Genomic DNA, 26,986 nt, shown 5'->3' on the forward strand with positions numbered 1-26,986 from the left:
ATGGATACTGTATTAATACCCAAATCTATTTAAAAGTTCATCAATAAAATGACAAAAATGATAAAAGCAAATTCAATGATTCTTTCTGAAAAAATTTAAATGAAGTTACTATGGCTTAAAAGGCAAGGACATGTTGTGTTAGGTTGGACACTTTTATCACTGATTATGAAAACTAATTGCTGCCTGTTTATTAGAATTGCTTGGAAAATACAGTGTCATTTGAGTTCGAGAAGAATATGTTAATGAAGTTTGGTAAAATCTGTTGTATTTAGAGAAATATCTCTAAATGAAATGCAGGCTGACTCTTAAATAAGTGCATTAGCTATATTTAGTTTTACCCCATTTTCAGGAACTTAGGGTACAGTTTAACAGCCTTCTGCAAATATTTTCAAGAGTCCCCAAATAAAAATTCAAGAATATATATATATATATATTTTTTTTTTTTTTTTTTTTAAAGATTTTATTTATTCAGTTTTTCCCCCCAAAGCCCCAGTAGATAGTTGTATGTCATAGGTTCACATCCTTCTAGTTGCTGTACGTGGGACTCGGCCTCACGTTGGACGGAGAAGTGGTGCCTCGGGGCGCGCCCGGGATCCGAACCCGGGCCGCCAGCATCAGAGCGCGCGCACATAACCGCTAAGCCACGGAGCCGGCCCAAAGAATATATATATTTTTAAATGAAAGAGAATTTGACATTGGCAACAGTTTGATATAATGAAGAAAATTTTTGTTTGGATAAGCAGAATATCCCACAACTGAATCTGGGGAAAGGCCTTTTTCTGGAGATAAGCAGCTAGCATTCTTTGTCCTCTTTCTAGAGAGAAGTCTTAACCTAATTCATGGCAAGGCTCTAGGAATCTCAAACTTGTATGCAAACAAAATTTTCTGTGAGGGTGAATTTTTTTCAGGAAAGGGTCCAAAGCTTATATCAGATTTCTAGTAGTGTCTTGACCTAAGAAAGTTTAAGAACCATTGGTTTAGGTACTTAACTCACTGTGCTTCTCTCTAGTGAGAGAGTAAAGTGGAGGGGGCAGGAGAGTGAGGATTAATTGTGGCTTTAAGACTTTTTTGACACAATTCACAATAAGATGTCCTTGACGTCATGACGTATATATAACTAATAAAAAATTTACAAAATATTTATCATTATAAAGTACGATGTGGTCTTAACGTTTTCTATTCTATTTCATTTGTAAAATGTTGGTTGTAATCTATTAAATCGATTTCTTAGTATTCTGCTTGGTGGTAACCCATCATTTGAAAAACACTGATCCAGTGTATCATAGTTTACAAAACCCTTTCGTTTATTCTCAGTCCTCACAGCAGTCCCATGAGGTACATTTGACCTTCTGTAATTTTTACAGATGAGGAGGCTTAGACACATTTAATGACCTGTTCAAGTTTGCACTGCCAATACTCAGCAGAGTTAGAGTTTGATCTTGGGTCCTAGGTTTTGCCTCCAGCTCTGCTGCACCTTTGGTTACATCTGATCTAAACTACTCCCTTTTTCCTTCCTCTACTCACCCTCTTCCCTACCACAATGTAAGGAATAATACTAGCTCAGACTCCATAATTGGGTAAATCCTAATTCCCCAATTAACATATCTGCACTGTCCCCATTCCTGTCACTTGTCTTTCGGGGTCCTCTCTTAGAAGTTCTGGATTTCCCTATCTGTGTGATAGGTTCTTTCCTTCTGTGTTCTTCTCCACGTTAGATCAGTGGTTCTCAAGCCTGCATTTGTATCACTGTCAGTCAACTGTGGAACTTAATCTTCAGATCTCTGGACCTCCAGCAGCGATTCTGATTCAGTAGATCTGGGGTGGAGTTTAGATACCATTGTTTTTAAAAAGCTCCACAGGCAATTGTTATACATAGTTAAAGTTAAGAATGTCTACCCTGGATACATTTAAATTGTTGGGCACAGAAGGAAACCCAGTATTTGGGAAGTAGCTAGAGACTCCTTGGTCCCTTAGAGTTTAGGGACTTAATATAATGGGAGATCTGTCTTCTCCCTGGCTCCCAACAACCTTTGTACACGGGTATAACCATTTGGAAACATAATCAGAGCCAGACTGAGTTGTAGAGAATCTAGTGGTTCCCTTCTCCCCACTGCCTCCTTTTTGATGAAATATTGGAAATCATGGCGTTGGAATGTGCTCGTCGAAGTATACAGTTGGATAAGGCACCTTGTAAAATGGTAAGCTTGGATTATTGTTTCATGCTTTCGTGAATAATAAAGTCTTTGAATGTGTAATGCGTTTTGATTTATAAATTTGAACAAATAATAGTTAAATGACTGAACTTTCTGCTTCAAGTTAAATAATAGATTTGACCAGAAAAATGATACTCTGAGTATTATTAGTTTTGTACTATGCTGAGCAAAGCAGAAATTGATAAAATTTGAGTTTCTTAAAAAAAAATTTCAAATCTCTCTCTTTCTCTCTAGTTCTTTTTGGAGGTGGATATCTGCTCAGACAGTAAGAATTATAAGAGGTCAGTTACAAATGATTCTTCATGTTTACAGTGTGATAAAAATTTTATGTTCACATGCTAAAATATTAAACTGTAGGCCTCTATGTTAAAAATTGCCTTCCACAAAAGAATATAGGCAAATTTAGGGGGGGATAACCTGAAGTAAACAAGTCTGACAGTGGTAGTATTCCACCACCTTTTCTCTTTAATTCAGCACTAGAATCAGTGGAAATGGGATGGGCTGTAGAGTAGCTGCTAGAGTGTCTGGACAGCTACTCAGTGATTTTTCCATACATGACCTCTCTTTTCTGGTGGTTTGTAGGCTTGTGCCTGGGAATACCATTCAGTAGAGTTGTTGGTTGACAAACAGGCTCTTTAACTGTTGAGCTGAGCTGCTTCCAATCTTTGCAACCCTTTAGGGAAGGATACCGTCATGTTCTTCTTAGCTGGGAAAGAAAAATTTGAAGTTGACTTTATGGAGCCTTTCATTTATTAGTTAATCCTTTCTTTTTCTTCTCCCATGGAATCAGAGACTTTCTCCTTTCTCATGAATTTTATTTTTTTGTGGAGTCATCTAATTTCGGTCAGACTGTAAACTAGAATGTCCCGAGTGCCTTATCTGTTTTTCTTGTGAAAAAGGCAGCCATTATTTTTTGTGTTAGTTGAAATGGAATTTTTGGCGGGGTGACGGGGGCGTTATACTATTATTTTTAATCTTGATATTTGCTGCTGTAAAATGTAAAAGAAGTAGCCTTTTTGCTGCTGTACCTTTTAGTGTTCAGAGTGGTCAATCTGTGAGAACTGCCCCCCCCCCCCCCGGCCTTTTTCTCTTTTTAAATGATTTGGTTTTCTTTTAAGGTTCTGGTTAACATAACAAGGTTTAACATGTTTTGTTGTGATTCCTAAACATTTTTAAATCTTGATATTTTGTTGTCTAATGTCAAAGAGCACTGCTCTCTACCTACTTTTATATTTCAAAGTGGTTTACGGCATCTGAAATTTATTAGTAATAAATTTATTATTCTCTCTTGATATACCATCTCTTAGAGCGCCTCGAAATGAGGACTGGGAATCGTTACTCTGTTAATTAAAATTGTTGGTCAGGCTACAAGATGTTAATACTAAGTTGAACAATATGACACAATAAATATTGTTTTGTTTATTTTTTATTTTTATTGTTGTTGTGGACTTTGAATTATGTTTTGGTCTTTATTAATTAGTTTGCTAGTGATTGGCAATATCTAATCCTAACTAGTAGGGCCCTATTTCTAGAAAACTTGTACTTAATTAAGATGACACCTCCATTATTTTAATTATAGATTTTAAATTTGATAGTAGATTCACTTTTTCCCTATCAATGTCAGCACATTAGAGCCAAAAGCAGACATTTTTGACTAAATTTTTAACAGATGTAATTTAAGAAAAAACTCATGGGGACAAGTAAAGATTTTTTCTTTTTAATTAAAAATTACCCATCTAGGGCCGGCCCCGTGGCTTGGTGGTTAAGTGAGCGCGCTCCACTGCTGGCGACCCGGTTTCGGATCCTGGGCTCGCACCGGCGCGCTGCTTCTCCGGCCATGCTGAGGCCGCGTCCCACATACAGCAACTAGAAGGATGTGCAGCTATGATACACAACTATCTACTGGGGCTTTGGGGGGAAAAAATAAATAAAAATAAAATCTTTAAAAAATACCCATCTAGACTTTACTTTAAAGCAAACTATATATATTTTATGTATATATATTTATACATAAATGCACTTATGTAAAATTCATAGCCTCTCACAGTATAATGTTTGGAACCAGATGTAGTTTACTCTAAACACCAGATTTCAAACAACCAGCACTCTCCCCAAACTCTTACTCTGCATTCTCCCCAGTACCAGCAACCGAAATCGCAATATCACAACAAGCAGTTCTCACCTACTGCAAAGGTTTCTCCTTTGATCATAATTATCTCTTGGATACCACCAAATAGATAAAGAGATTGGGAATGGCTTATAGTTTTTTGAGAGAGATTTCTTTGAGGAAAAGGAAACTGGTTTTAATTTTTTAGGCATAGTTACTATGATCTGGATTTTCCTCCCTTATAGAAAACAAAGGCCCTGCAGTAGAATAGCCAAGGAAACTAGTTCTCAAACTCTGCCTTGCTTCCAAGTGCCAGCTGTGGTATATTAAGTATAACTTGGGGCTATCCTCAGATATAGATTATTATCCATAACCTGCTTTTCTCACTTACTTCATTTTCTCCGTAGCTCTCAGAGCTCGTTTTGATGGAATAATGGATGAACAATCCCCCTTGGCCAAACTTGCTCTGGAGCTGAACCAGCACTCCCGATTCATAATTGGTTCCGTGTCTGAAGATAACTCAGAAGATGAGATCAGCAGCCTGGTGAAGCTGGACCTACTGGAGGAGAAGGAGGGCTCTTTGTCACCAGCTTCCGTCGGCTCAGATACGCTCTCTGATTTGGGGATCTCTAGCTTACAGGATGGCTTGGCCTTACACATGAGGTAAGAGAGAGAAGTTTAATGTTTCACTTACTTAACCTATCCTATTGGTTTCACTGATTTTGTTCTGAAAAGAGCAAGAATAATTTTAGCCAAGATTGCTTCACCTTCTCCTTTATCACTGGACTTAAAGCTTTGATGAGTGAGAAATGATATATTTTGCCTGGAGTGTAGGTTTTACAAGTGTCTATTCCTAAATGTTCCTCTCAACTTTTTCCTGTTCTTCCTACATAGTAGATCTTTTAGTGGGACCTAGTGAGTGAGAGTTAGGTTGAAGAATTTAAGTTTCTGTCCCTGTTTGACTAACATTGTTGTCATTGTAGTAATGATTGATAGGACTTTTGTAGGAGTGGGCAAATTTGTAGTAATCTTTCTTTGAATTGCTTCATCATGTCCGAAAGTTAGATCCTATTTCTGGCAGAGCCAGTCCTCAATAAAAAGCTGTGGTAGGAACAAGGGGTTGTTATAGAGCTCTCCTTTTTCTCTAGAAACACAATTCTTTATATGTAATAAAGAATGTCAGTAAATAGTAACACTGGATTATTTTTATTTATTGTTGTTTGATTATACAACCAATGTGTGATATACTAACCTTTAGTCATTTGCTTTGCATTTCTTGGTTTAAAGAGTCTGAATTAGTGGTTCTTAGTTTTTACTGTACATCAGAATTACTTGGGGTTCCTTAAGAAATGAGCCCCATCCCAGAGATTCTGATTCATTTGATATTGGCGTGGCTTGGACCTGGGGCCTTTTTCTTTAAGCTACCCAGATGATTCTAATACATACCCAGGGTTCAGATTATAGGTCTAGCCTAGATAAACATAAGTCAGGGTGGCTATTGCTGCTATTATCTTGGTGCTTCTGTTATTAATGGATCATAAAATAATTTAGCTCCTTTTTATGCACTCAAGATACAGACTCTGTAATAAAATCCCATACTGAGTCTGACTGAATGTGACTGCCCTGCCTTATAGTTATCCCTGGGGCTTTGGGGTCCTTGCTTCTGAAAGATGAAGTAGTGAGTGTCAGCGGTCACCCGCATTTAGCGGGTGGTTGAAAAAAGAGTTGAGCATGTTAATTATATTTTACTTCACAGATTCCTAGAACTGCAGTGAACCAGAGAGATAATTTAGCCTAATGCCTTGTATTTAAATAGATGAGAAAACGGAGGCCTAAGGACGGGAAATAACTCACCTAAGGGTGAATAGCCAGAAAGCTGGAATTCAAAGACAGATGCCCTGTTTCATTTCCGGTAACTTTTCTGCTCTACTTCCCTGACCATACAAGTGTCTTAATGATATAACTAGTTCAGACAAAGTTGGTGTTAACGAGTTAATGAACAAAGCATTATATATAATCGCTGGGCTAAACAGAAGAATAGAGGGCAGTATTTAGTGGCAGAGAAAAGGGATCAGGTCTTTTTCTTTATGAAACATTTTTTATTACTTTATAGTTCACTTAATGGTTGACCTGAAGGCTAATACACTGTGGTGGTATCTTCCCCCTCAAGGTCATTTGTCAATGTTTGGGGGTTGTGACTGGTGGGACTACTTGCATTTAGAAGACAGAGGACCAATGATGCTAAATCCTTCTGCAGTGTACTGGATAATCCCACACAACCAAGCATTGTCCTCAAAATGTCATAGTGCCCCTGTTGAGAAAGACTGGGTTAAATCTAAATCCTTAAAGCCACACAGCATCTTGATTAATTTGTCCAATTTGATACCATGTGAAACAAAATATCCGTTTGTTGGATTAGGAAATTGTGAGGTTGGCTATGGTGAGATAAATACCATTACAGGAAACTCAGCTGATGATATTGCAAGGCAGTTTGTAGTTGCCAAGTCATTCCCCAAGTTGATGGCTCTTATTGCAAAGACTGTGTGGTCAGTGGTATGAGCACCTGAGAATTTCTTTGCGTGAGAATTTCTTTGCGTGAGAATTTCTTTGCGTGAGAATTTCTTTGCGTGCTCTACTGTTGCAAAACTCATGAACATAGCTCGTGGAGGAGCCGTGGATTAAAGTGTGATCAGCAGCGTGGGAAGGAGACAGTGCCGGTTCATTCACTTCTCAGTTTACTAATGTTCCAAAATAGAACAAAGGTTCTCCATTGGTCTATTTCTTAAGTCGCTTGTGGATATGGTGTCCTTGGGGGTAATTTAAATTGAGTCAAATTCATTTCGTATTAGAGAGAATTCTGTTCTGACATTTGCCACTAATTAGGCATGTGAACACAGACAATTCATGTTACCTCTTTGGACTCATTTTCCTTCTGTGAAAACGAGGATATTGGTTCTGTTAAAAAACAAAATTCAACCAAGTAAATTTGAAGCTCTAATTGGCTTTATTAAGCGATTCATGAATCGGGCAGCATCCCCTCTGGCAAGTAGAGAGATACTCTGAGGAGCTGTACAAACTGGAAGGTTTTTATAGGCAGAAGGTGGGTGGGGCAAGGAAGTTTACTAGGAAAAGAAAAGAAAAGATTGTTTCAGGCCAGGTCATCTTTTGGGGGAAGGGAACGGCAAGGGTCTTACGCAGATTACCTCACTAGAGCTAATCAGGAAATTCAGCCTGGGAGAGGTTGCAACTGCAATTAAGTCTTGGTATGCTGTTGTGGAGGCAAATGACTCCATTTGGGGCCTGTTAGTGCTTTTTTGTGTAGGTGAGGAAGATTGGCCCTGAGCTAACATCTGTTGCCAATCCTCCTCTTTTTGCTTGAGGAAGATTGCACTGAGCTAACATCTGTGCCAGTCTTCCTCTACTTTATATATGGGATGCTGCCGCAGCGTGGCTTGATGAGTGCTGTATAGGTCTGCACCCGGGATGCAAACCTGAGAACCCTAGGCCGCTGAAGCAGAGAGTGCAAACTTAACTACTATGCCACTGGGCCGGTCCCTGTTATCTCTTTTTTTTAACTCCTTTTGACTCTTTGAACCCAAAGTTAAATAGAGACTGGTTGAGTTTAAGATCAGCTCCCTTAATGAATAGCCTGATTCATCCTTCACAGGTGATATAGATAGAAGGGCGGGTACATTCCCAAGAGATGTTAACCGGAGGTCGTCTAAAACCAAATGAAGTGATTGCCATAGTATAGGGTGAGAGTGGGCCTCTCTGTCAAGTTTAGGGCTTGGTTTGAAGTGCTAAATGAGAAGTCTAGTGGGTGTGATGGATAGGCAGGAAAAGAAAATAGACTTTTCTAGAGATGGAGATGTTTTGCATCACATATTTTCTAGAGTACCAGTGAAAGACTGGATGAATCACTTTCTAAGCTTTATGTCCCAAACATTTGAAAATAACACCCTAAGAAAGTAGTTACAGCTTGGTGAGAATATACAGGCCTCATTGTAGACAACTGTGTTTTGGCTTTTTATTTTTAGATAAGATCAGCTAGGTTGATATATTTCTGAACCTCATTATTAATATTTAATTGAGCATTTGAGAAGAAAGACTTACCACACAAAATGGGGTTCTCCTACCTGATGCGCATAAAAAAGCCAATTAATTATGGCATCAGCTTTTGGGAAAGGAAGTCAGCTTTATTCTGTGAGATCGATCTGTGGGGAGACAGAGGACGGGTGCCCTCAGATCTGTCTCCCCCATTCAGAATTTGGGGCAAAATTTAAGAGGTTAGGAAGAATAGGGTGGCACACAGAAATGCTGGCAGGACAGGTTTTGATTGGTGGACTTCAAGCATTTGTGGTAAGGTTCTAAACATTTGTGGTAAGCTTCTAAACTTTTATAGTAAGGGAAAAAGGAGCAGCAAAAAAAGGAGGACTAGCATGGATGTTAGCTCAGGGCTGATCTTCCTCACAAAAAAAAACAAAAGAGGGAAGTTTAGGGGACAAGAATAGTGTAAGAAGAAAGCTGATCTATTGCTGCTACATCCTATCCTATTTTTCACATTATCTGTAGGAACTAGCAGTCATGTTTTTTGAGTGACTAATTAGATAAATATTCATAATAATAGGTAACTTTATCAAGTGCTTTACTATATACCAGATACTCTGCTGTGCTTTATGTGGAGTACCACTCTTAATTTTTACAACAACCCATTGAGGTAAGTAGTTTACTGTAGTTACTCACAATTTACAGATTGTGAACTGAGACACAGGTTAAATAACATGCCAGATGTCACACAGCTGATTGTATATTGAATCCAGTCAGAGCTCATACTGTCAACTGCTACACTAAACTGGAACCCTGGGTGTAATAGAAATATGTTCTCTTTGAGCAGTTTTTCTCTAATTAAATGTCAACCTGTTAAAAAGGGATAGAGTTGGAAAAAATATATATATTTTTTTAAATTTTATTTATTTATTTATTTTCCCCCAAAGCCCCAGTAGATAGTTGTATGTCATAGTTGCACATTTTCTAGTTGCTGTATGTGGGACGCGGCCTCAGCGTGGCCGGAGAAGCAGTGTGTCTGTGCGCGCCCGGGATCCGAACCCGGGCCGCCTGCATCGGAGCGCACGCACTTAACCGCTAAGCCACGGGGCCGGCCCGGAAAAAATATTTTTAAATAACGATTTATTAAAGAAGCAGTAAAGAAAATTAAAAAGAAAATACAAGAAAGCAAAAATAAAGCCTTGTATATCCACCACCCAGAGATTCCTCCTACATCGTCTAGTCTTCTGGATCCTTTTCTATGCATATATGTATATATATGCATTTCTTTCTACTGAAATTTCTTTCTGCTGTACACACTGTTTTATAATCTGCTTTTCTTTTGTCAAAAATTGCTACTTTTCTATTTCAATAAATTTTCATCTCCTCTGATATACACACCATCTTCAAATTTCTCTAGTTGACTCCAATATACTGGTTCATCCAAACTAGTATCCAATCCAAGACTACACATTGTGTATTGTATCTTTTAAATTTCTTAATCTATCATGTTACCTCTCCTTTTTTGTTTGTGACAGTGACTAGTGACTTGTTTAAAAGGAAGTTAGCATATCATGAAGGTACATGGCTACTAGTGGTAGTTTGGTGGCATAGAGAGAAATGGAAGGAAAAATAAAGGATAAATTTGCCATTCTACACTTTTTATAGTTATAACATTTGTAGCACAACAGTTTGATATTGCACTAATGATGATATTTTAATGAATTTTATAACCATAATGAAAATGAACATTATAAAATACAGTATGATTTGATCAAAAGCTATGAAGGACAGAGCTTTTTGTTTTAGTTGTATGTGTTTGTGTTTGACCTGGAAAGAAACAAGGATTCTCTTTTCTTTTTAGTGTCTCACTTTAAACTCCTGAGTTTGGAGTGATGTCATTTAAATCAAGTGATGGAGGTAAAATTAAATACTAGCTGCGAAAGCTTTTGGAAAAGTAAAATGTGCCATACTGGTATCATATGATATTTATTATGGAGCAGTCCTTTTATGAGGTAAAATTGACTGGAAAAACCTCTTTAAGTCTTTTGCAGATTTGGGCTTAAAACTTGGAAATTTAGATTTGAAAGGCTTTTGATTACAGCAAACATACACTGTCAATGTTATAATTCAGATGTTGAGAATAACCATTATTGAGAGGGCAGGAAATTTCATTTCCCCGTCCTATCGTTTGGCTTACCTCTCTCAAGCTTTGACATGGGAAATAAGGAAACTGGCTCTAGTTTTGAGTTTATATTATGGCTTTGCTTGTAGATGTGCCTGTGAAACTGTTCTTTTGTTTTGGCTTTCTTAGGATTTCTCATTTAGCTTCCCTGAGCTTTCTCCCTTCCCCCAACAGCTCTGCAAACTTTTTACTCCCTATGCTCCTTCCTTGATATTCTGAGGTTCCCAGTTGCCATGGTGCCTCAGAAGTGAGTAGACAGAGAACGTCATTATGAGATCTGCACTTGGTACCCTTTTTCTGAAGGCAGTAGTTTCCTCTATCTCCCACCCACTCCTTTCCATTCAGAAAACAGGAGCTGTCTGTCTCTGTATGTATTATAGTCTGAAGAGTTTATTCTAAATGAAATTATGAAAGTTGTTAAGTAGGACTCAGGACAGCTGCTTGACAATGTTTATTACTTTTTTCTTTATGATGTAATGCATACATTTGCCCCCTTCTTTCTTCCTGTTAACATAAATTTAAAAGTGAAGTTTGCATTTACTACTTAAAGTTTTTTAAATTATTAGATATATGCTTATTATAGAAAAGTTGGCAATCCAAAAAGTGTCAATAAAGAAATAAAAACAATCCAGAATACAATCATCCAGCGATAACTGCAGTTAATATTTGATATGTTTCCTTTCAGTGTTTTTTACCTCTTAAGGATAAATTTCGTTAAAAAATATATACATAGATGATATCATAATGAATACGCAACTCTGTTTCCTGCTTTTCTTTCACATAACATTTTCTCAGGTCATTAAAAATCTTTTAGAAACTTAATTTTTTTGGCTTTTTATTTTGAAATAATTTTAGATTTGCAGAAGAGTTGCAAAGATTTTAGCTCTTCTCCAGTGTCTTTCCCCCTTCAATATAAGCTCCACATGGCCATTGGGATCTTTCTAAAAGGTGAACTGGTCATCTCACAGCATGACTTAAGTAGGTTGCTGTTACCCATGGGGTGTATTAGTGTCTAGCCAAACATTGTGCCAGGTACTTAATGTTATTTCTAATACTCACAACAGCTCTAATCATTATTATGGTGGGCTTGATGAGATCTGTTAGGAGTCCAACAATGTCTCAAAGATGTTTGAATTGAGTTTTGAAGGATGAATAGAAAACACACAAGCTAACAGAGATAGGTGTGTTTATAGTAGGAGAGTAGAGATGGTGAGGTTGACAACATGTGCAAAAGTACCAGACTGTGAAACCTAGCATGTTCAGGAAATTATAAGTCATTGAGTATTAATGGGATGTAAGGGGGACAGGGTGGTTAGTGCGGTGGAAGAAGAGGTTGGTGAGATAGAGGTCAGATCGTTAAGGGTCTGTATGTCATACCAAGACATACATAAAATGGAAAACAGTATTTAGGTTTGGCTGTGCAACAGAATCTTCTGTGGGGCTTTAAAGAAATAAGGATTCCTGAGCCCTATCCCAGGCTGATTAAATTACAGTCTCTGGTCACGGAGCCCAAGAGTCTTCATTCTAATACTCTCCAGGTGAGTCTGATATGAAGCCTGAGCTGAGAAGCACTTTTTCAGAGATTAGAACAGTGCCTGGCATATAGTATATGCTTAATAAATGTTTGTTGTATTGAAATTGAAGTTGTACAAGTAGATTAGATCACTATGAGGAAGAGTATATAGGTAGAAGGGAAGTGTATGTAGGGAAATGTCTACCTTTAGGTGGAAGGAGGGGGAAAAAAGGAGACAGGAAATGATCATTGCAGTGGAAGGAGAACCAAAAAACCAAAGGAAAAGTAATTTTAAGGTGGAAGAGATGTGGCAAACAGTGTTGAATAGAGATGTAAGAGATAAAAGAATGAGAAAAAGCACGGTATTAGTGAATAGGAGGATCTTGGGGTGAACAGCTTTAGTAGATGGCAAGAGATTAAGCAGTGAATTAATGGTGAAGGAGTAGGAATTTTAACAGTAGGTCACTCTTTGAAGAAGTTGATGGGAAGGAAGAAAATAGAAGTTACTTGAGCAGATAGTAGAATCTCTCCATCGCTCTCTCTCTCTCCCTGCATTTCCTCCTCATGTTTTATTATTGGAATGTCCTTCCCCTGACTGTTGAAATTCCATTCACCCTTTGAAGTCATCACTTTAAAAAAATATATATTTTCTTGAGGTCATAATAGTTTATAACATTGTGAATTTTCACTTGTACATGATTATTTGTCAGTCACCATATATATGTGCCCCTTTACACCTTATGCCCAACCCCAACCCCAACCCCCTTCCCCTCTGGTAACCACTAATCTGTTCTCTTTGTCCATGTGTTTGTTCATCTTCCACAAATGAGTGAAATCATGTGGTTATTGTCTTTCTCTGTCTGGCTTATTTTGCTTAACATAATACCCTCAAAGTCCATCCATGTTGTTGCAAATGGGACGATTTTGTCTTTTTTATGGCTGAATAGTATTCCATTGTATATACCACACCTTCTTTATCCATTCATTAGTTGATGGGCACTTGGGTTGCTTCCATGTCTTGTCTGTTGTGAATAATGCTGCATTGAACATAGGAGTGCATAAGTCTCTTTGAATTGTTGGTTTCAGTTTCTTTGGATAAATACCCAGTAGTGGGATAGCTGGGTTGTATGGTATTTCTATTTTTAATTTCTCGAGAAATCTCCATACTGTTTTCCATAGTGGCTGCACCAGTTTGCATTCCCACTAGCAGTGTATGAGTGTTCTCTTTTCTCCACATCCTCTCCAACATTTGTGGTTTTTTGTCTTGGTAGTTATAGCTGTTCTAACAGGTATAAGGTGATATCTCATTGTAGTTTTGGTTTGCTTTTCCCTAATGATTAGTGATGTTGAAAATCTTTTCATGTGCCTGTTGGCCGTCTCTATATCTTCTTTGGAAAAAAGTCTGCTCATTTCCTCTGCCCATTTTTTTGTTCTGGTTGTTTGTTTCTTTGTTGTTGAGGTGTATGAGTCGTTATATATTTTGGAGATTAACCCCTTGCCTGATATATGATTTGCAAATATTTTCTCCCAGTTGGTGGGTTGTCTTTTCGTTTTGTTCCTGGTTTCCTTTGCCTTGCAGAAGCTCTTTAGTCTGATTTAGTCCCATTTGTTTATTCTTTCTTTTGTTTCTCTTGCCTAAGCAGACTTGGTATTAAAAAAGATGCTTATAAGACCGATGTCAAAAGAGTGTACGGCCTATATTTTCTTCTGGGAGTTTTGTGATTTCATGTCTTAGCTTCAAGTCTTTAATCCATTTTGAGTTAATTTTTGTGTATGACAGAAGATAGTGGTCTACTTCATTCTTTTGCATGTGGCTGTCCAGTTTTCCTAACACCATTTATTGAAGAGACTTACCTTTCTCCGCTGTATGTTCTTGCCTCTTTTGTTGAAGATTAGCTGTCTGTAGATGTGTGGTTTTATTTCTGGGCTTTCAGTTCTGTTCCATTGATCTGTGTGTCTGTTTTTGTACAAGTACCATGCTGTTTTGATTACTGTAGCTTTGTAGTATATTTTGAAGTCAGGGATTGTGATGCCTCCAGATTTGTTCTTTTTTCTCAGGATTGCTTTAGCTATTTGGGATCTTTTGTTGCCCCTTGTGAATTTTAGTATTCTTTGTTCTGTTTCCGTGAAGAATGTGATTGGGATTCTGATTGGGATTGCATTGAATCTGTAGATTGCTTTAGGTAGTATAGACATTTTAACTATGTTTATTCTTTCAATCCATGTGCATGGAATATCTTTCCATTTCTTTATGTCATCATCGATTTCTTTCAATAATGCCTTATAGTTTTCATGGTATAGGTCTTTCACCTCCTTGGTTAAATTTATTCCTAGATATTTTATTCTTTTTGTGCGATTGTAAATGAGATTGTCTTCTTGAGTTCTCTTTCTATTAGTTTGTTATTAGAGTATAGAAATGCAACTGATTTTTGTAAGTTGATTTTGTACCCTGCAACTTTGCTGTAGTTGATTATTTCTAATAGTTTTCTGATGGATTCTTTAGGGTTTTCTATATATAGAATCATGTCATCTGCAAACAGTGAGAGTTTCACTTCTTCCTTGCTAACTTGGGTACCTTTTATTTCTTTTTCTTGCCTAATTGCTCTGGCCAAAACCTGCAATGCTATGTTGAATATGAGTGATGAGAGTAGGCACACTTGTCTTGATCCTGTTCTCAGAGAGATGGCTTTCAGTTTTTCCCTGTTGAGTATGATGTTGGCTGTGGGTTTGTCATATATGTCCTTTGTTATGTTGAGGTACTTTCCTTCTATACCCATTTTGTTGAGAGTTTTTTATCATAAATGGATGTTGGATCTTGTCAAATGCTTTCTCTGCATCTATTGAGATGATCATGTGGTTTTTATTCCTCATTTTGTTAATGTGGTATATCACATTGATTGATTTGCAGATGAACCATCCCTGCATCCCTACTATAAATCCCACTTGGGATTTTTATATCACATGGTGTGTGATCCTTTTAATGTATTGCTCTATTCAGTTTGCCAATATTTTGTTGAGGATTTTTGCATCTGTGTTAATCAGCAATATTGGCCTGTAATTTTCCTTCTTTGTATTGTCCTTGTCTGGCTTTGCTGTCAGAGTGATGTTGGTCTCATAGAATGTGTTAGGAAGTGTTCCATTTTCCTCTATTTTTTGGAATAGTTTGAGAAGGATAGGTATTAAATATTCTTTGAATGTGTGGTAAAATTCTCCAGAGAAGCCATCTGGTCCTGGACTTTTATTTTTTGGGAGGTTTTTGATTGCTCTTTCAATCTCTTTACTTCTGATTGGTCTGTTCAGATTCTCTATTTCTTCTTTTTTTTTTTTTATTTTATTTATTTATTTATTTTTTTTATTTATTTTATTTTTCCCCCCAAAGCCCCAGTAGATAGTTGTATGTCATAGCTCCACATCCTTCTAGTTGCTGTATGTGGGACTTGGCCTCAGGATGGACGGAGAAGTGGTGCCTCGATGCGCACCCGGGATCCGAACCCGGGCCACCAGCATTGCAGCGCACGCACTTAACCACCAAGCCACAGGGCCAGCCCTCTATTTCTTCTTGATTCAGTTTTGGGAGGTTGTATGAGTCTAAGAATTTATCCATTTCTCCTAGATTGTCCAATTTGTTGGCATATAGTTTTTCATAGTGTTCTCTTATAATCTTTTGTATTTCTGTGGTATCTGTTGTGATTTCTCTCTTTCATTTCTTTTTTCTTTTTTTTTTTAATTTTATTTATTTATTTATTTTTCCCCCAAAGCCCCAGTAGATAGTTGTATGTCATAGCTGCAGGTCCTTCTAGTTGCTGTATGTGGGATGCGGCCTCAGCATGGCCGGAGAAGCAGTGCGTCGGTGCACGCCCGGGATCCGAACCCGGGCCACCAGCAGCAGAGCGCGCTCACTTAACTGCTGAGCCATGGGGCCGGCCCACTCTCAATCTCTTTCATTTCTAATTTTATTTATTTGAGCCTTCTTGCTTTTTTTCTTGGTGAATCTGGGTTTGTCAATTTTGTTTATCTTCTCAAAGAACCCTATTTTTGTTTCATTGATCCTTTCTACTATTTTTTTTGTTTGTTTCAATTTCATTTATTTCTGCTCTAATTTTTATTATTTCCCTTCTTCTGCTGACTTTGGACTTTATTTGTTCTTCTTTTTCTAATTCAGTTAGGTGTAGTTTAAGATTGCTTAGTTGGGACTTTTCTTGTTTGTTAATGTGGGCCTGTATTGCTGTGAATTTCCCTCTCAGGACCCCTTTTGCTGCACCTCATATGAGTTGGTATGGTGTATTTTAATTTTCATTTGTCACCAGATATTGTTTGATTTCTCCTTTAGTTTCTTCAGTGATCCATTGGTTGTTCAGTAGCATGTTGTTTAGTCTCCACATCTTTGTCACTTTCCCATCTTTTTTCTTGTAGTTGATTTCTAGTTTTATAGCATTATGGTCGGAAAAGATGCTTGATATGATTCCAATCTTCTTAAGTTTATAGAGGTTTTTTTTTTTTTTTTATAATTTTATTTATTTATTTTTTTCCCCCAAAGCCCCAGTAGATAGTTGTATGTCATAGCTGCACGTCCTTCTAGTTGCTGTATGTGGGACTCGGCCTCAGCATGGCCAGAGAAGCAGTGCGTCGGTGCGCGCCCAGGATCTGAACCCGGGCCGCCAGCAGCGGAGCGCACTCACTTAACCGCTAAGCCACGGGGCCGGCCCTATAGAGGTTTGCCTTGTTTCCCAACATATAGTCTATCCTTGAGAATGTTCCATGCGCACTTGAGAAGAATGTGTAATCTGCTGTTTTTGGATGGAGTGCTCTATATATATCTACGAAGTCCATTTGGTCTAGTTTTTCGTTTGAGTCCACTATTTCCTTATTGACTTTCTGTCTGGATGATCTATCCGTTGATGTAAGTGGGGTATTAAGATCCCCTTCTATTATTCTGTTGTTGTTGATATCTCCTTTTAGGTTTGTTAATAGTTGCTTTATGTACTTTGGTGTTTCCTGTGTTGGGTGCATACATATTTATAAGTGATATGTCTTCTTGGTGGAGTGTCCCTTTTAACACTGTATATTGGCCCTCTTTGTCTTTCATTACCTTTTTTATCTTGAAGTCTACTTTGTCTGATTTAAGTATGGCAACACTTGCTTTCTTTTGTTTACCATTAGCTTGGAGTATCATCTTCCGTCCCTTCACTCCAAGCCTGTGTTCGTCTTTAGAACTGAGATGTGTTTCCTGGAGGCAGCAAATTGTTGGGTCTTGTTTTTTAATCCATTCAGCCACTCTGTGTCTTTTGATTGGGGAATTCAATCCATTTACATTTAAAGTGATTATTGATATATGAGGGCTTAATGCTACCATTTTATCGCTTGTTTTTCAGTTGTTATGTATTTCCCTTGTTACTCATCCTGTGTATTTTGGACTGCTAATTCAGTTTGCTGGCTCTCTATGATGATTTTCTCAGTTCTCTCTTTATTTATCATTTGTATCATTTGTATCTGGTTTTTTGTTTAGTGGTTACTGTGTGGTTTGTATAAAAGATCTTGCAGATGAGATAGTCCGTTCCCTGATAGCCTCTTGTTCCCTTAGTCTAAGCAGGTTTCATCCCTTACCTCTTCCCCTTCTAAGTTGTTTTTGTCACAACTTATTCCATTATGTGTTGTGAATTTGTGGTTAAAATGGAGTGCTAATAGTTATTTTCAATGTTTTCCTTCCTTTATATTTAGGGTTATAATTAAGTGTTTGTGAATCTGTTCTGATAGAGAGTTGCAATTTTCTGATTTTGTCTGCCTATGTATCCCATTGCTCAAGGCCTTGTAACTCCTTTCTTTCTTTTTTTTTTTCAGGTACGAGGGCCTTCTTGATCAAATCTTTTAGGGGGGTTCTTGTGGCAATGAACTCCCTCAGCTTTTGTTTATCTGGGAAAGTTTTGATTTCTCCATCATATCTGAAGGATATTTTCACTGGATATAGTATTCTTGGCTGAAAGTTTTTGTCCTTCAAAATTTTAAATATATCATTCCAGTCTCTCCTAGCCTGTAAGGTTTCTGCCGAAAAATCCACTGAAAGCCTGCTAGGGCCTCCTTTGTAGGTTATTCTCTTCTGCTTTGCTGCCATTAATATTTTTTCTTTGTCATTGACTTTTGCCAGCTTTAATAATATATGCCCTGGAGAAGGTCTTTTACAGTGATGTAATTAGGAGTTCTGTTGGCTTCTTTTTTTTTTTTTTGTGAGGAAGATCAGCCCTGAGCTAGCATCCATGCTAGTCCTCCTCTTTTTGCTGAGGAAGACCAGCTCTGAGCCAACATCTATTGCCAATCCTCCTCATTTTTTTTTCCCCAAAGCCCCAGTAGATAGTTTTATGTCATAGTTTCACATCCTTCTAGTTGCTGTATGTGGGACGTGGCCTCAGCACGGCCAGAGAAGCGGTGCGTCAGTGTGCGCCCGGGATCCGAACCCGGGCCGCCAGTAGCGGAGCACGCGCACTTAACTGCCAAGCCACGGGGCCGACCCTCTGTTGGCTTCTTATACATGTAATTCCAGCTCCTTCTCCAGATTTGGGAAATTCTCAGTTATTATTTTTTTGAACAAGCTCTCTGATCCTTTTCCTCTGTCTTCTCCCTCTGGAATACCTATAATCCTGATGTTGCATTTCCTAATTGAGTCTGATATTTCTCATAGAATTTCTTCATTTCTTTTTAGTCTAAGTTCTCTCTCCTCCATCTGAAGCATTTCTGTGTTTCTGTCCTCCAGATTGCTAATTCTATCCTTCTTATTATCAGCTCTGTTTTTTAAGGACTCTAGATTTTTCTTTATCTCATCCATTGTGTTTTTCATCTCTAACAATTCTGTTTGGTTTTTCTTTATAGTGTCGATCTCTTTTGTGAAGAATTCCCTGCATTCAGTAATTTGGTTCCTGATTTCATTGAACTATCTTTCAGAATTCTCTTGTAGCTCATTGAGTTTTCTCATGATGGCTATCTTGAATTCTTTGTCGTTTAGATTGTAGATTTCCATGCCTTCAGGATTGATTTGTGGGTGTTTGTCTTTTTCATTCTGGTCTGGAATATTAATATATATTTCTTTATACCATTTGATGGAGTGGATTCATGCTGGTGCATAGTGATAGTTTCTGGACACAGGTTCTACCTGCCACCACTTGGCGGGGGGCAGGAGCTGTGTGATCTGAGCCCGCTGCCGCCATCCGTCTCAGCTGTGCCTGTCCGAGCCTGGGTCACTCCTTGGGATTGCAGTGGCCCTGTGGGGTCTCCCACCGAATGGGAAAGAAGTTACGTAGAGGGCTCAGGGCTGCTGTCACCTGCTTCCACAGTCCCAGTAAGTTGTGCTCCCCACTTTGGGGCCCCAGCAGTACTATGGCCATTGATGGCAGCCAGGGGCTCATTTGGTTTCTGCTGCCCTCTGCTGCTAGGTTGCACCAGCCATTGTGCTTGGTGGGCAGTACCTCCCGTTTGGGATGGAGCCAAAGCTACTCCCTGGGACTGGGTGGGATTGTGGATTCTCCTACCAGATGAGAGAGTAATCACATGGGGGCTCAGGGCTACTGCCACCTGCTCCCACAGTCCCACTGAGACATGTTTCCCCTCTTCAGGGCTGTAGCAGTACTATGGGCATTCATGGCAGCCGGGAGCTTGTTTGCCCGGCCTGGGATCTCAGCCGCCCGCAGCTCCTAGGTCGCACCAGCCGTTGTGCTTGGTGGGCGGGACCTCCCCTCTGGGACTGAGCCAAAGCCACTTCATGGGACTGCGGTGGGATTGTGGTTTTTCCCACCAGACGAGAGAGTGATCACACGGTGGCTCAGGGCTACTGCCGCCTGCTCCCACAGTCCTGCCAAGATATGCTTCCCCTCTCCGGGGCTGCAGCAGTATTATGGGTGTTCACGGCAGCTGGGAGCTTGTTCACCTGGGTGGCAGCTTAGCTGCCCTCTGCTCCTAGGTCGCATCAGCCTTTGTGCTTGGTGGGCGGGACCTCCCCTCTGGGTCCAAGCCTGTGCCGCTCTCTAGAGGGCTCTCCCTCTAGGCGGGGAAGTGATTACCCAGGAGGCTCAGTCAGGGCTGCCATCACCTGTTTCCACAGTCGCGTTGAGGCACGCTCCCACCCCTGGGGCCGCAGCAGTGCTGTGGTTGCTCCAGCTGGGAAAATAGTTGCATGCATGCGCTGGGCTGCCTGGGGTCCACAGGGTGCTCACCTGTCTCCTCCACCTAGCTGGGGGTAGTCCATCCACCTTCAGATGTATAGCTGCGCAGGTCTCTCAGACGTCCTGATGTGCTGTGTGGGTATCCTCTGCTGATCAATGAATGTCATTTTAGTTGGGTTCGAAGGGGAAGAGACACAGGGAATAGCTCACTCTGCCATGTTGCTGATGTCACTCCTATTTTGGTAAAGTTTTACAAACACTTGGAAAGAGTGTTTTGTTGGTTGTAGAATTTTGTATATGTTAAGTCAAGTTTTTCAATTGTCTTATTTTTCTGTATTGTTAATTTTTTTTGCTTACTTTTTCTATCAGGTACTGAAAGAAGAATGTTAAAATATCTCACTAACAGGATCCTATAAATCAATAAGAAAAAGATATTTCAATGTTTTATAAAGACACTTCAACCCTATAGAAATATGGGGAAAAGACTTGAACTTCACAAAAGAAGAGATCCAAATGACAAGCTTATGAAAACGTGTTGGGTATCATTGGTCATCAGAGATTTGCAAACTAAAATCACAGTGAATTAAATACCATCTCAACCAAAAAGGATAAAATTAAAAGACTGAAATATCTAGTTGTAGCAATGATGTGGGGCACATGGAACTCTCATACATCACTGATAGGCATACAAGTTGGCACAACCACTTTAGAAAACTATTTGACAGTGTCTTTTAGAGTTAAGCATACACATACTCTGTGAATAAGCAAGTCTACTTGTGGGGATTTATCCAAAAGAAATGAGTGCATATATCCACCAAAAGCCAGGTACAAGAACAAGTATAGTGAAAATTCATAAACAACCCAAATTTCCATCAACAGTAAGATAGATAAGTCATGGGATATTCACACAGTGGAATGTTACACAGGAGTGAAAATGAACAAACTGCTGCTGTGTCACAACATGGATGAATTTCATAGACATAATATTGATCAAATACATACTATATGTATGAAGTTCAAGAACAGGCAAAACTGATTTATGGTGATAGAGTTCAGAATAGTGTTTACATCAGGGATGATATTGACTAGGAAGGGAACCTTCTGAGACTCTGGAAATGTTCTGTATCTTAATGGAGTCGTTAGTTATGTGGTTGTATATATATATATATATGTAAAATTGATTGAGTGTATACTTAAGATTTTTGTGCTTTATTGTATGAAGTTATAGCTTAAAAAGTAAATAAAACAGGCGGGACTTCCAGCTATAGCTGAGTGAGGAGATCGACAAATCCTTAACCCAAAAAGCAACTATAAGCTTGACAAAACCATTTCAGCACTCTTGAAATCAACCAAAAAGCATACAACAATCTGAGTAAAGTGTATAGTTGAAAAACTGCTGAAATTCAGTAAGAACAGTAGGAGTCTGTGGTGTTCTTGCTGAGGACTCTTCCTATTCCCTTCCATCAACTAGGTTGGCATGGAGGTTTCGCCAGTGTGGATAGGCCATGAGGACTGGCAGTTTTGATGCTGTGGTTGAAGGGAGCTTTCTCATTTTGGGTAGTGGATGATGCTCGTGCCCAGCAGCGTTGTCAGTGGAAGTGACCATTTTGGCAATTGACGAGGGAGGTGGGCCAGCGGCTCTACTAGACTGAGGTGTGTTTGTGGTTGGGGCAAACATATTGCTGGCTGAGGTTGCGTACATGCACAGAGTAGACATGATAAGACCCAATAGAAAGGAAAAGCCAGGGCAGTCTTGAGAATGTCCAGAACTTTGAATGTGCTACCCTACCCCACACATAGACATAGGAACAGAGTACAAAAAGCCTTATTGGCTTCAGGTGTTTGGGCATAACCCCTGCCTAATCACTGGCTGACATCTAAGCTGTGCAGACATAGAGGTAACCCTTTAGAAAGCAGGTGTAAACATAAAAACAAGCAATAAAAAGAAAATGAACTGAGGCATCACTGGCTGTATACTTCAGGGGAGACAGATTTCACAGATTTAGCCCAGGCAAGTTATTAAGCCAAGAAAGAAAAAGCAAGCAAACAATAGTAACAACAACAACCTTCATGGGTAAAGAAATCAGAATCCAGAGTTGCTACAGTAAATTATTGAGTGTGTTAAGTTTTCAGCAAAAAATCATGAGGCATGAAAAGAAATAGGAAAATATGCCCATATCTAGGAAAAAAAGAATTCAGTAGAAACTCCCCAAGTGTCTGTGGATGCTGGATTTAGCAGACAAAGTCTTCAAAGCAGCTCTCATAAATGTGTTCAAAGAACCAAAGGAAAACATGTTTAAAGAATTTTTGTAAAGTATGACAACAACAAATCAATAAAGAAAATTCTCAATAAGGAGAGAGAGATAAAAAAGAAGGAAATGTCATTAAAAAGGATATACAGATGACAAATAAGGATGTGAAAAGATGTTTAACATCATTAGCTATTAGGGAAGTGCATATTAATATAACAACAGTGAGGTATTACTACACACCTATCAGAGTGCCTAAAATAAAAACTAATGACAACACCAAATGGTTGCAAGAATGTGGAGAAATTGAATCATTTGTACGTAGTTGGTGGGAATGTAAAAGGATACAGCCATTCTGGAAGATAATTCGGAAATTTCTTATAAAACTAAATATTTACCATAAGATCCAACAATTTCACTTCTAGTTATATACCCATGAGAAATGAGAACATATGTCCACATAAAAACTTGTACATGAATGTCCTTAGCAACATTACTCATAATAGCCAGAAAGTGGAAACAACCCAATATCCATCAACTGGTAAATGGATAAACAAAATACGGTATGTCCATACAATGGAAAATTATTTGGCCATAAAAAGAAATGAACTACAGATATATGCTACAACATTGAAAGAATTATGCTAAGTGAAATCACAAAAGACCACATATTATATCATTCCATTGATATGAAATATCCAGAATAGGCAAATCTATAAAGAGAGAAAGTAGATTAGTCTTTGCCTAGGACTGGGGAGGGGCTTGGGGGAAATATGAAGTGATTGTTACTGGGTACGGGATTTCTTTCTGGAGTAAGGAAAATGTTGTAAAATTGATTGTGATGATGGTTCACAACTATGTGAATATACCAAAAACCATTGAATTATACACTGTAAATGGCTGAAATATATCATATGTGAATTATATCTCAATAAAGTTGTGAAAAATATTTTTAAATGAGTTTAGCAAGGTCACAGGCTATAAGATCCATATACAAAAATCAGTTCTATTTCTATATACTAGCTAGCAGTGAACAAGCAAAAAATGAGATTAAAATAATTTCATTCACAATAGCGTCAAAAAGAGTAAAAGACTTAGGAAAAAATTTACCAAAAAAGGTGTAAGGCTTGTACATTAAAAATTATAGAACATCGCTGAAATTCAAGGTCTAAATAAATGGAGAGACAGTCCATGTTCAGGGATTGGAAAACTCAATATTGTTGAGATGTTGATTTTCCCTAAATTAATCTATAGATTGACAGCCCATATCAAAATCCCAGCAGGCATTTTTTTTTTCTTTCTAGAATTTGACAAGCTGATCCAAAAATTTACATAGAAACCCAAAGGACCTAGAATAGACAAAATAATTTTAGAAAAGGAGAGCAAAGTTGGAAGATTTAGATGACCTGATTTCAAAACCTACTATAAAGCCATGGTTATCAAGGCCGTATGGCATTATTGCAAGGATAGGCATATATATATCAGTGGAACAGACTTTAGAGTCCACAACTAAACCTTTATATATGTGGTAGGTTGATTTTCAAAAGAGGTACATCCTTAATCCAAGATCTTTTCCAAGATCTCTGCTTGGAAAAGCCCCAGTGTAAAACCGTCTCTCACAGTGTGTGCTGCAGTTTAACTCAGGCTACACCACAGTCAAGCCAGCTATACCACTGTCTGCCAGATAAACTGCTACGTCATCCTTGGTACTTGGCATGTTACAATGCTGGGATCAGTGTTGGCTTCTAGTTGGATTTTGTGCCAGATATGGGTCTGCTTTGGACAGTCTCTATTTATGGTAGGTTAAAATAGGGATGCTTTGAATTTGGAGGAATGAATGTGGCTTTTTATTTCTTGTGTTCTAATATTACAGAAAGATTGTGAGCAGCATCCATAAAATATTAGAAACTCTAGCTTTGTTTTTGGATGTGGGTGTGCTGTTAGTGTTTGGTTGTTTTAGAAAGATCCCTTTGGTGATAGGAAGCACAAACTTGATTACTGAGTGTGCCTCTTTGGTGTATTTTTCTGATAGAATCGAAGGCAAAATAGCCTGCTTTATTCTATACTCAATGCTTTATTTGGTTTTTGAATGTGGAACTTATATAACAAAGGCAGAGAGTGATTCTCTTTTGGGAACTGTCTCCATCTGGAGACACTTAAATGTGTGTAAAATTGAGCTGCTTCTACATCTATGGTCACTGTAGTTGTTCTGAACAAAGGCCTCAGTGCTCTATTTTTGAGATGTGTTATTCTGAAGAGACATAAAGATAGGAGGGCTCCTCTGTGTCAGCTTGGTTCTTTAAAGGAAAAAGTAAACTTGACCGACTTGATCAGGCATTGGCATAGTATGGAAGGAATGATGCAGAGTGGTACAGACAAGAAAACAATCACGACTTTCATTTTTTATTGTGGCTGGTAGTCATGTTGAGTGGCCTGATTGAGTCTTTTCAAGTTGGGTCCGCTGAATGTCCTAAGATCAAGATTTGTTTGTTTTAATCACTTATCTTCTATTTGATTGTTCATCTTCTGGCTATGCTCCAGGTCATTTGTGTGCTTCTGTTTTGGAGGTTTTTTATGGAAGGTTAATAGGTTCTCAGCATAGTTCGCATCAGATTATTAGCTATTTTTATCCAGCATTTTGGTGGGAAATAATTTTTGTATGGTGCATGAATCAGGTTAGATATGACTCTGGTGAATTGTACCATTCCTGAGGACTAGTCTCAGGAAGTTGTGATTCTGTAGATCTAGCTGTGAGAGTCTTTCCTTGGGTTACAAGGGAGCAGTATCATGAGCATTTCCTTAAAAGCTATAACAGGACTATGTTACTGTATAACCTTCAGCTACCATTTATTTAAATGATCTGTCCATCTGTGGCAAATTTGCTTTCATAGCAATAGATGTGTCCCGGTAGCCTTTCTAGGCAGGATTTTTCTTCCCTGCTTAGACTGGGTTAGACCGCTGAGTCTAAAATATTTGTCTGGGCCCCTTTTCCTTTCAAGGATTTTATCCACATCTTCTCTGCATCCCCTTTGTACCAGCTCCATTCTTATTCTTAAGTTTTTTTTTTTTTTTAATAATTTTATTTATTTATTTATTTTTCCCCCAAAGCCCCAGTAGATAGTTGTATGTCATAGCTGCACGTCCTTCTAGTTGCTGTATGTGGGACGCGGCCTCAGCATGGCTGGAGAAACAATACGTCGGTGCGCACCCGGGATCCGAACCCGGGCCGCCAGCAGTGGAGCGCGCACACTTAACCGCTAAGCCACAGGGCCGGCCGCTTATTCTCAAGTTTTAGTGACTAAAATCTTAGATTTTGTTGTTTTAAAAAAGGTTTTTGTGTGTATGTCACTACTCTGGCCTGAAAATTAGAATTTTGGCTCCCACTTTATTCAAAGTTTGTTCGTAGTGGCAAGTTTTGTCCTTTCTTCTTGCTCCCTTTACCCCTGACCTACTCTTCCCCCGCTTCAGTCTGATAATCAGTATTATTTGTTTTGATTGGATCTCAGAAATTACCTACTTAGGCTGTGTTGTCCTCCTCCCTCTGGGTTTCGTGACCCCATTATTTTCTTGGCTTAGTTGTCCTCGTAAACTGTGTCTTCTTTTTGCCCTGGGCCCTTCCTGTCCTCTGCCCCTGGCAATCAGCAGAGGCTGTGGAGCTTTCCTCTGGTGACCGTCCCAAGAAAGTGACCATTGTTGAATCATGTTTGCTGCGGCTAACGCAGAGCTGCTAAGATCTGTTTTCTGGTTATACAGGCTTTTATATTTCTCCCCTTCTCCTCTCAGTCCCCTTGGGAAATCAGCTAATTCTGTGTGTGAGCCAAGCGTAGGGGGAAAATACAAAAAAGGAGGAAAGGTGGGGAAGTATGGAAAATGGGGACAAAGTAGACAAAAAGACTGTAGTTTGAGGCCATCAGGAATTCTCTAGTCTGACTGAAGCAGGGCCAAGTAGGCAGAAGGCACAGTATCTCTTGTCCTCCTAGATTTTAAGCCATCTACACTAGGAAGACGAACTGCAGCTTGTGTTTACAAGGCTGAAATCTGAATAAAAAGCTTCCATTCCTTTGTCATCTTGCTATGGAGGGCTCTACAGAGGAAAATAAGGAGATGAGATATTACATGCTTCAAAGGTAAGTTTTAGGTGCCATATTTGGGCAGTACATACCGTTAAAAAACAGTAAAGCGTTGACAGCTAAGCCCTGGAATTCATGGGAAATTTGATTTGATGATGTTTTTGTATCTATAAGAAACTGTTTTTTTTAAGGAAATGAATAAAAACTCTCCCATTTGCTTTTGGATTTCTAAACTTTTTTATTTTACATTCAGAATGTGAACCAGATACCTGAGCCCATGTGTGATATTGTAGCTACGTTGAAAACAAGCACCTGTGCACAGATCTTGCTGTGTTGTTATTGCGTTAAGGATCTCACACAGTCTGCGCCAGTGTTGCTCACTGGATTTGGCTGGTGTTCAGGAGTGAAATTTCTTCAACTATTGTGAAGGAAGATACAATTCTGTGTAGTATGTAGCA

The 26,986-nt window shown here is 38.8% G+C and overlaps 1 protein-coding gene across 11 annotated transcripts in view; it reads left to right on the forward strand.

Annotated features, from left to right (window-relative positions):
• The window catches only part of ACACA (acetyl-CoA carboxylase alpha), a 281,626-nt gene that overhangs the window by 60,733 nt on the left and 193,907 nt on the right, over positions 1-26,986 (forward strand). For 6 of the 11 annotated variants that reach the window (XM_087440845.1, XM_087440846.1, XM_004434831.3 and 3 more), the window contains 2 exons: positions 2,448-2,494; positions 4,728-4,983. In XM_087440845.1, the coding sequence (XP_087296971.1) occupies positions 2,448-2,494; positions 4,728-4,983 (303 nt within the window). Of the gene's footprint in view, positions 1-2,447; positions 2,495-4,727; positions 4,984-26,450; positions 26,586-26,986 lie in introns of those variants that run through there. The other 5 variants (XM_087440847.1, XM_087440849.1, XM_087440851.1 and 2 more) reach the window with 2 other exon arrangements.

The sequence above is a fragment of the Ceratotherium simum genome, chromosome 16 (genome assembly GCF_057802395.1).
Source record: "Ceratotherium simum simum isolate JZ-2026a chromosome 16, ASM5780239v1, whole genome shotgun sequence".
Lineage (NCBI taxonomy): Eukaryota > Metazoa > Chordata > Mammalia > Perissodactyla > Rhinocerotidae > Ceratotherium > Ceratotherium simum.